This window comes from Psittacula echo (genome assembly GCF_963264785.1).
Source record: "Psittacula echo genome assembly, chromosome: 5".
Taxonomy (NCBI): Eukaryota; Metazoa; Chordata; class Aves; order Psittaciformes; family Psittacidae; genus Psittacula; species Psittacula echo.
This window is the reverse complement of record NC_137739.1, coordinates 83,965,451-83,983,078: the sequence shown is the minus strand read 5'-3', so window position 1 is coordinate 83,983,078 and position 17,628 is coordinate 83,965,451. Positions and strand designations below refer to the sequence as shown.

The window sequence follows — 17,628 nt, the reverse complement described above, 5'->3', positions numbered from 1 at the left end:
CTTGCTGTGAGCAGGGACATCTTTAAATCAATCAAGTTGCTCAAAGCTCCATCCAATCTGATCTTGAACGCTTCCAATGATAGAGCATCAACAGCTTCTCTGGGCAGGCTGTACAGGGCCATTTACCCCCGAGTCCTTGGGAAATCAGAGGAGCTAGGGGAAAAGCCACCACCCCATTACGAAAAGCTTTCTTAGTGTGGTGTTCCTATGGATAAAGCATCTGGTGTTTCTGTCTCATCTCTTTCCTTCACACTGTATAAAACATTGTGGTGTGATGCTTATAGCCTGCTGGGAAATAAAAGCCCTGCTTCTAGATGGTAACCCTCAACGCTGTAAAGGGGGAAAATGCTTTATATTTTGTCCTTGAAAACCATTCTGTCTATTGGGAAGATGCTCAGTGTATTCTTGCAAGTCAAATACTGTGTTGAACTCGTGTGTCCGTGCTTTGATGCGTCAAACTCTAACTGCCAAACCTTGTAGTACCAGTGTAAAGGTGTAGGCTGAGGATCACTGCTGAAGGCGAAGTTTTGCCACGTGGTGGCAATACTCTCTGTGGTCCAGCCAGACTCTGGAACAGAATAAAGATGAAGTCAGAAGAGGAGACATCTTGCTGCTGACTTAAATTCTCTGGGACTTCTCTGCAAACTTGTGAAGTATTTGAAGAGTGCTGCAGCTGCTAATAGCTTTTTATAGCTTTGGGGGGCTTTTGGCCTCATCTGGCTGTTGAGAAGGCTGCTGATTTAAGAAAAAGAAGCATAAGATGTTTGTTTATGATTTATGGAATCCCATGGAAAATAAGAACCATCTGCTTCTCAAGACATCAATATTTCAATCTTCTTCCTCTACCCTACCAGGATCCTTCTATTCTGAAATAGCTTTTAATTAGCTGGAAATTGGGCTGTGGTTTCTGTTGTCATTGTGCCCTTCTTGCAGGCAGGATTCCTGCTACAAGCCCATCTCCAGTCCATCTGACTGCCCAGTTTGTGCTTCATAGTACTTGATTTGTCCATCTTGATTTATTACCATTTGGAAATGTTCCGTTTTACTCTGCCTCTTCCTTTTTACATGCTGAGCCCAACTCTGGCGTTTCTAGATTGTTAGCCGTATCTCCCTCTGCCAAGGTTTAGTTGGGATGTACGAAGATGTAGCAGATGTGCTCCTCCTAAACCAGGTATTTAGGATGCCAGGCTTGCATGCCATGCCAAGCTTGCCTAGGCACAGAACAGAGGCTAGCTGCAAGTTTGGCAAGGCGCATACATTTGTAGAGATACAGTGAAGCTAAGTGTATAACAGTGGAGTGGTAGTTGGATGAGTGTTTTCTGACTCTTTGTGACCCTGGAAATAAACTGTTTCCCCAGTAAAGCATGTGACCTCAAAAGATCCCTTCTTTTTCCATCATTTCCTATAAATCAGAGGTGGTCATGTGAGAGAGGCCGCTTATGCAGAGGGGGCAACAGCACTTCCTGGGACTGACCTGAGCCACAAGTGGTTTGGGAGTTCAGGCAGATGAGATGATGCAGCTGAAGTTCGGGACTGCCTGCCAGCTCCTCTTTCCATCAAAGGAACGACTCTGTGGCCAGTCTCATCTCTGAGCAGCTCTTCTTCCTGTTACCATTAAACAAAGAAAAGATAGTTTGGAAGTAGGATGTTTTCCACTGACGCGGATGCGTCTGAGCAAGAGACAGCAGCGTGATGAGTGCAGTCCTGGAATCTCAGCGCCTGGGCCCCAGCAGCCTTCAGAGCCCTGGGCTCTGGACTTGGCTCTGTAGCAGCAACATCACTGATGCTCAGTCCAGCACACACAGAGAGAGGATTCTGGAAGTCTTGGGGAAATGGCTTTGCAGGGACTTGTGGGATTTTAGTCTCTGCCCTGTCCTTCTCTATTAATTGCAAAATGGGAGATGATGGATTCAGATTTCTTCTCCTTTTGCCAGCTTTGCTTTTAATAACTCTTGACATGAACATGGCCCAGTCTTAAGCTGTAATTGCCAGTCATATCAACATTGGGGTGAGGAATTTATTTGGCAGCAGACACAATGCTGTCTCTGGCATTTATTTAATATTGTTTTAGTAAGTATTGTGTATCCTTAAGATTTCCTGCAGCTAATGGGTAAGTATTGAATCAGTGAACAGTGTAGAATATAGCCTTTCCACAGGTAAAATGCTCAAAGGTTTTATCTCTTGTTTATTTCTTTTGAATATAGCTTCTCTTGTGCCACTCACTGCTTGTTATTTCATTTTCAAGCCATTGTGGCTGAACTGGTCTAGTTCTTCCACATTCAGTCACATATCAGGAGTTTGTCCTGTTCTAACGCTGGCTGGGACTTGAGGAAGGTGATTTAATCACTACTTACTGGTCCAGTAAGTATTATAAGTCAGTGGGATGCAGAAGAACTGATAAAAATAAAAGGGAAAGAAGAAAAGGCATGCTAAACAATGTATAAATAGGAGCATCCATTAATAAAGTGTCATCCTTAATTGTGGCTAGAAGTGGATGGTGCAGCCAGCACTGTTTTCCTTTGGCAAACAGTGCTGTTACTGCCGGCATTCCAGGCCTTCCTCAGCTTCAAGCATAATTATGCTGTAGGTGTAAGCACTCCAAGTTGGCACAACAGCTTGATTAATTTGTTCTCCGATGTTTCTTTTGATCTGTTCTGTCAGCTCGGTGGCTGCATTAACAACAAAAGAAAACAAGAGATGAAAGGGCAGCCTTGTTGTAAATGGTTTTCCAAAAATAGCAATTCTTTTCCCCCCTAAAATCTTCAGCATTGGCTTCATTTTCATAGATCAGGCCTCGGGCTCAAAGAAATCAAATAGCCTGTAGCTTTGGCAAATGCATGGGTACTGTCATCTACCTCATGTCTTGGGAATCTCTTAGATGCTGTTCCTTAAAAAGAAACCTTGCTGAGATCTCCACCTCTCATGTCGTAGACATTTTCTGCTGGCACAGTAGGCTCCCTTGGTTCTAGGTGTAAGTGCTAACTGAGTCCCTCATCCGTTGTAAATGAAGGAAGAGCAAAGAACCATAATGCCAGCATGAATCAGATATTGAAAGACTGAAATAAAGGGCTCTCTTCCTTGTTTAGCACATCTCGCATCTGTGATGTTTTATGTTCCAGACACACATCAAGGGGGAAGATGGTTCACTTCTGGCAGCAGAGCTCACAATCTGTTTTGCTATGGGGCATTCTCTGTATGCAGCAAACTTTAAAAAGAACAAACTATGCAGTTGTGTTGGCCATCCCTGTGGACTGCTCACCAAAATCTCTCTGCTGCATTGAAAGGGGGGGTGAGGGAAAGAAAAACCATGTAATAGAAAATGAGTGAATATGTGCTGTATGATAAATAGACTCCTGGTGAGTGAGGATCCAAACCCTACATTGTTTTTAAAAGACATGTAGTAAATGCTAGATAAGGAAGACTATTAGATATCTGGAGAGGAAAAAAGTAGCCATGGAGCTTAGGGTATGTACAAGACATGGCAATGTGCCTATATCTGTAACCGGTACAGAAGAATTTTCTTACCTTACAGAAATAAAGATGTGGAATTCTTATGAATGTCCAAGGTTGCATTAGATTAATAAAAACCCCAAACTTTAAAAGCTGAGAAGAAATGTGGATTCTATAAACTCGTTTTTCAGTAGTTACAGGAACAAGGAAGAAATGTCACCTGTGCCCATAGAAATTGGTATCTGTCCCCCCTAAAACTTCTGGCACCTCTTTGAAAAGCACTAGGACAGCAGTACAGAAACGTCCCTGGGCTAGATGACACCCATGCCTTTGGACTGATGAAGCAAGTGTGCAGTCTGGCTACTTCCAATATTGAGCATGAAGTAACAGTAGTAACCATTGTAGAGAAACCATGGCTGCCTTACGGAAATGGCATCCATCCCTGAGCCCAGGGATGCAGAACAAAACTTGCTAGATGTCTAGCAGGATAGGGATGAGAGACAACAGTTCTTCGATCCCAAAGAAAAGGACAGGACTATAGTTTTCTCTTCTAATAATCCAAGGTTTTTGCACAGGTGGTGGTGGTGGTGAGTTTGATAACTTTGGCAGATGCTCTCCCTTTGCGATGTGTAGTTTTTGCTCTGTTGCAGGCCTTCTCGCTTGGCTGTCTTTTAACTAGTTAACTCAGAATTGGTTGCAAGAGTTCTAATGTTCACCTGTCCTGTAAGCTCCCCACACACCTTTTGTCCCTCCAGTTATTTAGATCACTGCTGACCTGGGTGCAGCTACAAAAGAACTGGTGAGAACGGACCTCCTTAGCCACGGAGTGTAGCTCCCTGCTATCTTAGGCAAGCACATCCTCTTATTCTGTCTTAAAATTGGTTCAATTCTTTGTCCCTTTCACTTCTGTTGAAAGTTTATTCTAGAATCTTGCTCGTCTGGTAGAAATCTTCTAATTTCCAAGCTTAATGGCTGCTTTTACCCACTTACCTGTCAGTGTTATTTCTGAAGAGAATTGGTGTTTTTCTTGCACTTACTTGATGGTATTTTTTGTAAATGCAATCCTATTTCCTCACAGTCTTTTTTTTTTTACCCCCTCCCCAGTCGTCTTCCTATCTCTTTGCTGAACTTGTTGCCATTTAAGGTTTACTCTTTCTTGTACATGGCTGACCAAAACTGTGCCCAGTATCCTTCATGTGGTCCCAGCACAAGGTTGTACGTTAGCCACCTGTATGTGTGCTCCCTAGTGCAGTGTAGGATCTCTTTCGTGCCCATTGGATGGCTCAGTCCTTGCAACGATTACCAAAGCTGATTCTCTCTTGTTGCCGACTGAGAAGCTCCTAGGTAAAGCAGAAATTTATAATATATAATAAGATAAATTAATACACTCTAAAACTCTTCCATTTCCCTTTTGTTATGTCTCGATGTCTTTCAGTTCACTGTGTGGTCTGATCATGCTCTGTTAATGAAATTACCCAGCTTTATCAACAGAATTCATCAACCAGCTCCACTCTGTGTCTGGCCCATTGATAAAGCTAATAAATAGGACTGGTTTTGCAAGGAGTCACTGAAGAACTCTGCAGGAATCCCTCCAGTTTAACAGGGATTACAGTAGTGCAACCTGTTGTCCTGCTTCCTTTAGCTGGTTCACAGCATATACTGCAGTGCCTGCGTTGAGGCCCATCTTCTCTTGTGATGATGTGATGAGTACTTGCATGAGGCCTGGACTTAAGGAAAAGAAAGGGGGGGGGGGGTGGTGGTGTTAATTCTACTCCTTCTAAAATTAGGTAGTATAGTCTTTAATCTTTATTCTGCTGCCTTTTTGTTCAACTAGCTTCAGTCTAAGCAGTCGGGAATTTTGTCATCCTTTGGACCGTCTGTTCTTTGAAGGGCCATGTGTGTTTTAGGTTCTGTTATCACAGCACTGACAGTGACTACTGTTATTTACCTTTTTCTGTTCAGCACCTTTCTGTTTATGCTAGGCTGAAAATTACCGGTTTTAGCAGCTTTGAGACTGGAGGAAAAAAAAAGTTTGAATAAATATAGAGTACAGGTGTAGGTGGCTTGGTACAGAATGTAATTATATAGTCCACTTCTCATCCTCATCATCTTTTTCATCAGGGTTTCTTAAATGCAACAGTAAAAGTTGATACTCAGCCATGTAGGAAAGTAGTTCCCAGGGAAAATGTCTTTGAGATCAGAAGAGCTAAATATGAGGTTCAATGAGTGCTTTAAATCATCAGTGCTGGAAGAAGGAGCAGTCCTGTCTCCTTTCCTGTCATGACATCTTCTGCTCCTGCAAGTGGCTGTGTGGCATACCAGGCTGGGAAACCATTCTGGCTAAGAGGCGACCACAGACCGCAGTCAGTAATTTCTCAGCCATATCAGTTCCCTGATGTAGCTTTCTTTCCATAGAAGTGTTGGGAACAAAGGGCAGGGATTGTTTTTCCTGGCAGCAGCACCGGTTTCTTAAAGCATTGAGTTACAGCCTTAATTTGATTTGGAAGTTGAGACTTTCAGAAGTATGCACGAAGCACTCTTGGCACTGTCCTTTTGTTAAACTAATAAGGAATCTAGCCTGAGAAGTGCCTTCATAATAAACTCATCAGCAATTTTAGCTGAATGAATCAAAACTAGTTCTAGGCTGGGCATATTCCTATGGTTTAAAAGGGAATTTCTGGAGGGTAGAACTTCACATAGTGATCCACATGGTGCTATAGCTTCAGGCATGTGAGATGGGTTGTTCTGTCTTCTAGCATGCAAAGCTTATATATTGCAAATGTGGGCTTTATTTCTATTTCTTTATATTTCTACTCATGTGAGTTTGAAAATATTAGAAAAGGAAATTTCCCCATTCCCAAAATAGTGTGTGCAGTTTCAGCTATAAACCTGGAATAATTGTAGTGGTTTTGGTGAAAAACTGGAGCATATTTAGGTTAGGTTGAAAAAGCAAACATGACTCCAGCTGTGTTTTACCAAGTCACTGTTGAACCATTGGTGATGACAATGCTACAAGGCCTTGGAACCTCATTGTACTATGAATGGTACAAGTGCATAGTAAGATTCAGTAACCCAAAGAGCTTGTAGGCTGCATATGAAGAGCACAAGCTGTCGGAAATGAATGTATCTGCAGGGAGGAATTTTTCTCTCATCTCCTGTTTGTTAGAGGTAAAGGGGAGCTGGAACTTAGGGGCTTCACAAGAGCAGGGGAAATGAATTAAGATGTACTGTTTCTAATGCTGCTGCTGCTGGAGTTTGTCAGAGAGTCACGATTTGAGGCTTGTTTAAACTTTGCTGTCCTTTGCAAAGGATGGTGTTATACTCAACAAAGGAAGGGTCTGATAAAATGCAATTGCCACTGTTTCTTGGCTGAAGGCTCCAGGAGGTGAGTAGATTTCATTTCCTGGGCTCATTGTAGTGTCTTATCTCTGCTTTGGAGCAGATTTTACATTAATCAGGGTATTAAAATTTCATAAACTTTTGGAGAAAGCTAAATGTCATGAGTGCCTTTTACACGTATTGTTCCGTCTCTATCATTATGTTTAAATCTTACTTTATTCTTTGTTGAACCTAAGTACTTTAATCACTGTTCCTTTTTTTCTTCCTTGCAGCCTCTGTGAACGTGCTTGTTCAAAACTGCAAGATTTACAATGATGCTAGCTGTGATATCTCTGCTGATGGGCAGCTGCTGGCAGCCTTCATTCCCAGCAGCCAGAGAGGCTTCCCTGATGAAGGAATACTGGCTGTGTATTCCCTGGCACCGCACAACTTGGGCGAGATGCTTTACACAAAGCGATTTGGTAAGCATACAGCAAGAAGTCAGGGTGGGTGGGAGTGTGAGAAGTTACCTCAGGACTCAGCCTCCAGTGAGAAGTGCAGTAGTCTGAACATCAGTGATTGTAGTAACGGGAAATGTTTTATCAGCCTTCCAACCAGCTGCAAATACAGTACTACTGGGGAGAAGCTTCTGATTTGATCTGGACATGTAAGGTGCTGGTACAGGGGAGATGCTAAGGGATAGTGTTTTATTCCTTAAAGAACTTCATTGTTTTAGGGGGAAGATGCAACAAGGAAATGTCCCACAAAATCTGTATTTGTGCAGGTCTCCTTATTCTTCTCTGCCCCTTATAAGAATGAACTTAGTGTGCCATACGTTATGGGAGTACGGGAAGGGAATGAAGAAGCTGTGAGGATGAAGCATGGGGAGGGATTTCAACCTGTGAGAGAAATTACCCCTGTTCTCTTCATAGGGCCTAATGCCATTTCTGTGAGCCTGTCGCCAATGGGCAGATACGTAATGGTGGGACTGGCTTCCCGACGTATCCTGCTGCACCCGTCCACTGAACACATGGTTGCTCAAGTCTTCAGGCTACAACAGCCCCACGGTGGAGAAACCTCTATGAGGGTGAGTGTGTGTGTATTCTGCTTCTCTGTGTTTCCATCAGTCATTTCGTGCTGCTTTGGCTCTAGGCTAGTAGTGAATTGCTGGGTTATGATAGCAAAGAGGTAGCGTGCTCCAAGCCCACTGAATAGTAAACATGTCAAGGACTTTATTACAGAGGTATGCAAACATGGCAGGAGAACATGAAAGTAACAGAACTGTGACACTTTACTCTGGTTTTAAATATGATGACAAACAAATACATTCCATGTCATGGAATACGTTCATAAATCTAGTTAATACTCAGAATACTGAGTAGGTCTTTAGGACTTCTTTGAGTAATACACATCTTGCTTGTGGTACTGTGGTTGGCTTTGCTGAGGGAGTTTTTCAGCTGAGGCTTCAGGATCATTTCCTAACATTCCTAAAGGCAGCTAACCTCTAGGAGAGCAGCACTTTTGGGAAGGATAGGAGCCAAGTAGACTAAGGTGAGGTTTGCTATAGTTTTGCCAAACAGACTTTTGTTGGCTATTTATTTGTGAGCTTTCTATGTACATGTAGGCATATTTTGGCAATGGAATTATCCTTCCGTACTTTTGTTTCTGTATCTACTCTGACTCATGTAGTACCTGAGGAGAAACCTTCATCTTTTTTTATGAACTGGCAAATAGAGTTAAGAGAACACATATGTCTTGATTTGTTCATCAGCAGAGCACAGCAGCTATTCAGTGATAGTTTAGGATGGGAAAAGGCACATCCAGCTGATAAGGCACACAGCATGTGGAGGAGGCAGAACTAGGTAATTTCTAAAGCTGAAATTGGGGCTGGATTCAAGTTTTAGGCCGTGTATTCAGGTGGCTTGTTGCAGGACATGAAAAATAGCTATTCAATAGCTTCTCATTTGGGGGGATAGTTTGATCATAGTGGAATTAATTCAATGAGCAGCTCCCCCCCCTCCCTTTTTCCCTTTTAAGCCTTTTTTTTTCTGTTTTAAAGGGCCCCTATGATTATTATTATTACTTTTGGCACAGCTTTCCCATGTACAGGGGTTGCATTGAGCCATTTGTGCTGTGACCCAGCACTGGGGAGAGTCGTCTCTGGGAGAAATTGCTTGATTCACCTTCAGACTCTGTAGCTGCTCCCCAGAGAGCTCATGATTCAGAAAGGGTCATCTCAGCTGCGTCATTACATGAGCTGCTTTATCAGCTGATGAAACTCTTGCTTATCATCATCTGCACCATGTTATAAGGCAAGAGAAGATCAATGATGAGGATATTCTTTGGTGCACTAATCCACACTTTTTCAGCCCTGGTTCTGAGCTGCCATTCTGGTATGAGCCTCTTAAGGTAAGAGACAGAAATTAAAATGTATTTATGAAGAAAGCACAATTTGGTTAGCAGGTGCTGTTGTTGAAAGCTGTGTGGATATGGTGAGATCACTAAATACATGGATTCAGTGTCCTGTTAGATCCTTTTAAAAGTGTAGTTTGCCCTGACACTGTTTCTGTTTGCAGTTAAGATCCTAGTGAAATACACAGCTTATACTGCCAGATATGGAAGTATCCCTTCCCAGAGTCTTTTTACCATCTCATAATAAGATAGGGAAGTCCTATTAGCTAAAATCATGTCTCTTCCTCTCATCCATCCTTTACATTTGCTCTAAACTCCAGTTGCTATAGCTTCTAGCCCTTCCTTTTGGAGACGGGTTTTTTTTGTAGCCAGTTTAATCAGTAAGCTGCTGTCAAAATCTTCCATTTATATTTCTTCATCTCCATTTCAAACATATCTTCTTTTCCTGTGGTGTGTTACACTGTTCAAATGCTTGTATCCTTGCTCTTAGTCACCATTTAGTGAAGTAATGCTTTGTATTCCCTTAATCTTCTCTTGTAATTCAATCTTCCAGCTTTCGGGTTGTTTTTTTTCTCTATTGAATTCTCTCCAAAATACCCTTCCTTTTTTTTTCCCCCTTATTCTGGGATATGTTTAAATGTACATAATGTGATAAGCAGAGTTTTACCGGAAGTCCACAGAGGGTATTTTTGTATCTGCTTTTTCTGGACTACAGCTCTTTACTTACACACTCAAAAACTTGTTTTTTTCCTTTCTTGCTGTTATGGTGCATTGAAAATCTTGTACACTTTTTCCCACTCCTGCTTTTCAGACTTGCTCCACATCACTGCACTCCTGTCTTTCTCATCTGCTGTAGTTCTGGATTATTTTTCTCCAGATGGGTTGCATGTATTCGAAAGGTTGCTTTTACCATCTTCCTTGCACATGTATTTTTAGCTTCCAAAAAGCTGTCCCCCACGTTTTTAAATCTATCCAGTCTAGCAGGATTTGCTAACTAATTTGCTGGTTTCCCCTTTCCCACATCATGTTTAAAGATGTTAAAAATGTTTCATTTCTGACTGCTTTGGACTTGCAGCTTTCTGCATATGTGACAGGGTCACAACCAGACCAGTTTGAATTCATCTGGGTAAAGAGCCTTCTTGTGCGATGATGTTAGATATTGTTTCAACATTCTGGTGTGTTGTTGGCTATCTTTGTGCAGTCTATAGGACCAAGCTTGGAAACCATAAAGCTTAATCTTGTAAATATTATTCTTTCATCTAGTTGTAAAAAATTAGTAGATCACCTTTAGGTATTTCTTCTGTCTTTGAGTTTTGCAATAAGGCTGTTCCATGAGTTTGCAATACTTTGCAAGACATGCAAAATGGAGATAGAATTTGAAGTAGAAAACATTATAATATTCTTAGCACAGGGGCTGATGTACTCATATTCAGCTGAGTAAAATCCTGTTCCCAGCTTGGCCAGCATGCAGTAGAAAAAGGATTAGGAAACCTGGTGAAAGTGTATTCGTTAGTCTCTAATGTAATGTGCACATTAGAGAGAACCAGAAAGTGTTTTTGTTGCCTCTGTCCCAAAAGCTTGTAACATAAAGCAATTGTTATTCAAGTTCTTAATTAAAAATAAGTCATAGCCATGTCCTGAAGCAATGCTTTGTGGATATTTTAATATTACATTACCCACAGAACTCCCAAGAGAGAAATTCAAGAGAAATGCTACATCAGATTCTATGAAAATTCTTGTAAGTTGTCTCATAATCTTTTCTTCCTTCCCTGATGCCTTTTGATTTGCAATCAATGAACGGGAGATTAGGGTTTGGCAATGTGGCCTATAAGTCACTGCACAAGTGTGGGAACCTGCTGAGGGGTGAAATACAGTGATTATTTCTGCTTCAAATTAACCCCTCCTCCACATCCTTGACTAGCAGTCAGTGCAATGCAGCTTTCTGTTCCTCAGAGAGTTTCCTCCATCTGGCTGTTGAAATAGAGGTTTTGAAGATGCAATTAATTAGTTTTGTTACGTGAAACTCTAATAAATTTAATTGCACCTAGAAATCCACTGGCTGCTGGTGTCATTTTCAGCCTTGGAGAGAAACGTTCTCTCTGAGAGGTACAGGGCTTTTGAATTGTTCTAAGGAGCATCTTGGTTGGAAGAGTGTGCAATGTCTATATGCATCTTACTCCTAATATTGCAGAGGGGTTTGAGTAGAGTTCTACAGGTCAGGGCTGATGTGATTTGACAGTTCTGAGTTGTGTTCAGAAATGAAGGAAAAGTAGTGAATTGCCATCAAATAGGGTCATCACGAGTGAGAGGTTCATGCTCTTCCTATTCAGTCCCTTCAGACCGATGTGCTGAGCATTTCAGATGGAAACCCAGCTTTGCTGAAGAACAGGCTTGTTCTTCAGGCTGAGTTTTCAAAAGCTCTCCAGTAGTGTTGAGTTTTAACAGGAGTGATATGCATGAGCTTCATTTCTTGTTGTTTTGTGTTAGTGGTTTACTTCTGCAAACCTAGCTAACACCTCTGAAGTTTATCTGTAGTACAGGGAATGAATTGCTTTCAGCAGATTTCTAGCTTGGGATGGTTGCAGTGGTACTGGGAATTATCTGGGAATACTTGAGTTTCAGAGATGGGAAGTTTGGAGAAAGGACTAATATGGAGTAAGGATAGTTTTTGCAGCCTATTTTGAAAGCATAGGTGGAGCTGGTCCCCAGATAAAGAGGATCTGTTTTCAAGTGGCTTGGGTCTAGGGTGATTTCTGAATTCAATATGATTCCAGGAGTATATAGAGGTTAAAGAACTTAGAGGAATGTGAAATTAGAAACTTGATCAGAACTGGAGGTCCTTATAAACATAAAAGAGTAAGGCTCAAATTGTTCTGGATCTGTTAGCAGTGGATATTAGTGGGAAAGGCAGCCAGAAGGTAGTTTTATTTCTGGCATTCACAAATTCTGATGCCCTTGCAACGTTTAATGTTTTTCGTATTACCCAGAGGAAGCTAACTCTAAAATACCAGGAAAACATGATTGCTGTAGTCAAATTAAAATAAGACATAGAAAGGAACTTTCAAGCTGAAGGTAAAAAAGTGAGGAAGGTGATAAGAAAATTTGATGCACATGAAGCTCAAGTGCAATGCAGTTTGTGGGGAGAAGGTGACTTAACCAAGCTGTGTCTCAAATAGTGCATCGTGCTTTGAATCTGGAAGGAAATTCAGGCTGTGAAGATCCAGAATTAGGTCTTGACAAGACTACTGGTATTTGGGAAACATCCCGCTGAAGTGATCGGTTGGTTGCTTGGATGGAACACATTACGTGTATGCTTCCATTGTAAACAGATGGAGAATTCCAAATACCGCAGGAAGAAAGGCCTGAAGCAGCAAGGCACATGAGTTTAAGCGCAGAACCAAGGTTTTTTTCAGTATATTAAGCCTTAATGAGGGCAATACACAGAAGATGAGGAGTTTTATTGAGTGCTGTTGTCTCCTGAGCTTCATGCAGGTGTCAGTAGCATCTATTCAGTGTGGCCTGCAAAGGTCACTGCAGTCTGCAAAAATCACTGTCAGACCTCCTAGACTCACTGGATGAGCTGTGAATGATCTTGCAGCTGTAACCAAAGGGGCCTTACGCCTGAAAGCAAATTGCCATTCGCATGTGCTTCACTGGGGTGCAAGTTACAGTTTGTCAGAACCCTCGATAATGTGAAAAGAAAACTGATTACGAGAATACGTGGAGATGGCTTACTGCAACACATTAGCTCCAGTGGAAAAGTTCATGTGAACTAGCATACTTGTGAAAGCAAGAGTAGTTTGCAAGAGAGTACTGACCTCTTGCTGTGTACTGAAAAAACATACTTATTGCTGTGGTCCCTTGTGTCTCCTTTTAAAAGAGACTTCGACATTTTCAGGTTGATAGGGAGAGCTTCTGACAACTCTTGAGTAGAACTGCAAATAATACATCCAATTACTGCCCAGAGAAACTTTTCACTGTTGGCAGAACTGAGCCAGATGGATGTTTCTTAGACTACCAAAGGCCCAAGCAGAGTCACAGACTGCATATACGTGTTGATACTTGAGAGCAGCTCTGAGCAGAGAGGACTTGGGGGTGTTGGTCAACATGACCCAGCAGTATGTGCTTGCAGCCTAGAAACCTCCTGTATGCTGGACTGCATCAAAAGAAGCATGACCAGGAGGTTGAGAGGGGTGATTCTCCCCCTCTACTCTGCTCTTGTGAGACTCCATCTGCAGTACTGCATTCAGCTCTGGGCCTCCAACACAAGAGGGACAAGGAGCTGCTGGAGTGAGTCCAGAGAGGCCACAGAGATGGTCAGAACACTGGACCACCTACCCTATGGAGACAGGCTGAGAGAGCTGGGCTTGTTCAGCCTGGAGAAGAGAAGGCTCAGGGGAGACTTTAGAGTGGCTTCTAGTGCCTAAAGGGGCCACAAGAAATCTGGAGAGAGCATGTAGTAACAGGACAAGGGGGAATGGCTTTAAGCTGACAGAGGGGAGATGTAAATTAGACATTAGAAAGAAGTTCTAGTAAGTTTAACTGTATCCTGGGCTGCATCAAAAGGAGCGTGACCAGCAGGTTGAAGGAGGTGATCCTGCCCCTCGACTCTGCTTGCTTGAGACCTCACTTGGAGTATTGTGTGCAGTTCTGGTGTCCTCAACATAAAAAGGACATGGAACTGTTGGAACAAGTACAGAGGAGGCCCACGAGGATGATCAGGGACTGGAGCACCTCCTGTATGAGGAGAGGCTGAGAAAGTTGGGGCTGTTCAGCCTGGAGAAGAGAAGGCTGCATGGAGACCTCAGAGCAGCCTTCCAGTATCTGAAGGAGGTCTACAGGGATGCTGGGGATGGACTCTTCATTAGGGACTGTAGTGACAGGACAAGGGGTAACGGGTTCAAACTTAAACAGGGGAAGTTTAGATTGGATATAAGGAAGAAATTCTTTACTGTGAGGGTGGTGAGGCACTGGAATGGGTTGCCCAGGGAGGTTGTGAGTGCTCCATCCCTGGCAGTGTTCAGGAGCCTTGGGTGACATGGTTTAGTGTGAGGTGTCCCTGGCCATGGCAGGGGGGTTGGAACTGGATGATCTTAAGGTTCTTTCCAACCCAAACTATTCTGTGATTCTAGACGTTCTTCCCTGTGAGGGTGGTGAGGTGCTAGCAGTGGTTGCCCAGAGAAGCTGTGGCTGCCCTGTCCCTGGCAGTGCTCAAGGCCAGGTTAGATGGGGCTTGGAGCAACCTGCTCTAGTGGAAGGTGTCGCTGCAGGAGCTTGGAACTGGATGAGCTTTAAGGTCCTTTCCAACCCAAACCTTTCTATGATACTAGGAAGAGGGCATGGGGACAGAACCGTTTCCTGACTGAGATGGGAAATACCTCCGGTGGATTGGCAGACTCTGGCAGGTATCTTTAGGAAAACAAAGCATATCCAAAACCCACAGTGCTATAAGCACTGCTCATGTTGAGTGTTGTAAGAAAGAGCTGTATTCATCATCATTGGAAAATGCAGCTCCACCTTGGTGTTACAGATGGCATGAAGATTTGCACAGATGTGCACATTTAAGTGTAGATGCGGGAATGGTATGTTGTGAGAGTACTGCGGTTGCTGCCTTGACTGATTCATCCATGTCTGCATGAGGGTTGATAAGACAGAACTAAGAAGAAACTGTGAAAAATTAAAGCTTATTAGGATCCCTTCATAAAATATTGTGTTGTTAGCTCATGTGATGGTTAAACATGGGAGCAGTGCCAGTTTTACCAAACTGGCACGAAGGAAAGGCTAATGACAGCTATTCAGGATGTTTTCACTTCATGGGATGTGAAGCTGAAAACTAAGACCTTTTCCTTTAATATGGGGTCCAGTATTAGGAGAGCTGAACTGCTCTTGCAGTTCAGATAAGGCCTTCAGCCCATTTGCCTCACAGGAGATAGTTAGCTGTGGGGCAGTTGGGTGCAAAGTTTTAACTTGGTAGAAGAAATCATGGCAAATATGATTTGCCATCTGAGATTATGTGCAGTCATCTTGCCCAGATCAGGTAGGGGGAAGGGAGCTGAAGTGAATTATTACCAGATTGGCACTAAACTGGCCATGGGCTGAGAAGAGGTTTGCGATTTCATGAGGATTTTTTGTTTCCCTGTAATTATTTCTGCCATCTTTCTTGGTTTAAATTTAAGCTAGCTCTTTCCTCCAGTATTTATGCCTTCCAGACGTGTAGGCAGCTGGATGACAGCCTCTTTTCACCTAGATGAGGATGCATGTAGCTCTGTCATCAACATATTGTTGACATTTGATCTTGTACGCCGTTCTGTAGAGGCTCAGTAGACGGAGAGTGGGGTGGAATGGCAGCTGTGCACGAATCCTTTGCTCTTGTCATTAGATCTTTAACATAGTGTAGATTTTGCTGTTACAGTCTCAGCATGACATTTAATGGGGAACTCACAGGTGCTGCTTTTGGTTTGCAGACTGAGTAAGGGGCAAAACTGAAGCTTGTCATTCCTTTTGCCATAGGAGTGACCGTGGTTTTCTGGTTCCAGGTTTGAGAGCTGTCAGTGATTTTTGCAAGAGATAGCAATAGCTGGGGGCTGTTTGCACAGTTCAGTTCACTTGTGCATCTGTATTCAATATATACATACCTATCTTCTGTCATGCTAACACCCCCTTTGGCATTCCCGTTTCTCTCCTTTCCTCTGTTCCAACACACAATTGAAAGGACAATTGTTTTGTTTATCAAGTTCTTGCTTACTCAGCCCTAGGTTTCAGATCTGAGCTTGGACCAGTCCCCTAAACGGCTTTTTAGAGGTATTACCCTGGTTTTGCAGCCTTAGGGGGACAGGTAGTACATTAATGAGCCACCTCACTGCCATTGTGTTATTTTCCTGCATGAGAGCTTTGTTACCTGAGATGATCTGTTTCTTTGTAAGACCTAGTTCTTGTTCATGCTTGGAAGTTTCCCAGTAGGTATTTTAAAGCTCTTTCTCATGTAGTAGTTGCATGGCAGGCATGTGAGATAAAGAACTCATTCATAATGCCAAGAGCTAGCCTAAAGAAAGAAAAGAGTTAGGTGTGCTGTAATGTGGCTTCTCCTGATCTGAGAGTGATCTTTGTGTGATTGTGTATGGTCAACAAGAACAACAAGGTTTTACCTTTGCAGAAAGTTTCTCAGTCCATCCTACAGAAACTTCAGGTGCTGACCTGTTTTCAGAATTGGATCAAGTATCCATAGTTGAGGTTTCGGTTGATGATGAAAATAAAGGGTTAGTTCTCGTTTAATTCTCTGTGGATCAAAAAGCCAAGCTGCACTGACATTAGGTGCAGAAAAAGGCAGAAAGAGGTCTGTTGTATTGGTAAAGAATGGGAAACGAATTTCATATGTGATCCTGTTGCAGCTGGGGAAGATAAATGGAGTTGAAAGAAATTTTATTTGTGCTGAGCATTAAGTGATAAGATCCATTTGAGAATAAGACTGACAAATCCAAAAAGATAAGTGCTTTATTTTTGCTTCTTCCAATTTAACAGAGAAGATCTAATGGAAAGATGTGTATGTTGTTAGCAGGAACCAGCCATGGGGGAAGGGTTGAGACCAACCTGCTGCTTAGGGGAAGACTGAGAGCAAAAAAGCAACATTTTCCCCTGTCTGACCATGGAAAATGCAGGTCTTTTTATTTATCTGTGTATTCATACAGAAAGGAGACTCTTCCAAACAAAGGGGAGACCTGGCTTGTTTCAGAATACTGATACACATTCTCTTACGAATAAGAGTATTGAGCTACTGATCAGTTATCCTAAGGAATGTTTGCTTGGCCTTAAAGGCTTTCTGCTTTAGACAAGCTAGACTTAAACTCTGCTGCAGAGGGCTCTGGGCTTTGTGGCAGTGCAAGGCATCAGCCTGAATTTCAGCAGCTTTTGTGAAATTCCTTAATAGAAGGCAGAGTAAAGAGAATAATCTTAGCAAAAAAGGGTTGGTGTCATTTATTAAGGAGATCAGGTTAGGATGTCTGTTTCTTATTATGCTTCTGGACCTTAAAAAGCCACAGACTTGTTTAATTTGGCAGCACTGTGGAAGTCAGCGATGCAGCTGACTTCCTGGCAGCTAAGTAAAGGACATTCAGTGCTTTCAGTAGAGTGGTAGACGCTTGATAGCATCTGATACCCTGGTGTTAGAGATGAATAGTTAACACATGGACATTAAAAAAATCAGGTAAGATCTTTCAATGACAACGCACTATTGGGAGGAGTAAGGCCAAAAAGAAGATAATGAAGGGATTTAGGTGCTTTTCAGTCCCAGTGAGATGCTTGCAATCGAAAAAGATGAAGTGAAACTTCTGAAGCTCCTTGTTCAAGGTCAGATTGTGGAGCGGAAGATGGACACGTGGGGAAATGCAAAATGTGTGCAGTCCTTGTGCTGCGGTTGGTTTTGCTTTGCTTATGCCTTTGTCCCGTTGCTGG

General features: G+C 42.6%; 1 protein-coding gene across 7 annotated transcripts in view; it reads left to right on the top strand.

Annotated features, from left to right (window-relative positions):
- AMBRA1 (autophagy and beclin 1 regulator 1) overlaps positions 1-17,628 on the top strand; it is a 133,426-nt gene that overhangs the window by 81,249 nt on the left and 34,549 nt on the right. For all 7 annotated transcript variants that reach the window (XM_080617551.1, XM_080617549.1, XM_080617547.1 and 4 more), the window contains 2 exons: positions 7,062-7,250; positions 7,701-7,855. In XM_080617551.1, coding sequence (XP_080473677.1) covers positions 7,062-7,250; positions 7,701-7,855 — 344 coding nt within the window. The remainder of the gene's footprint in view (positions 1-7,061; positions 7,251-7,700; positions 7,856-17,628) is intronic.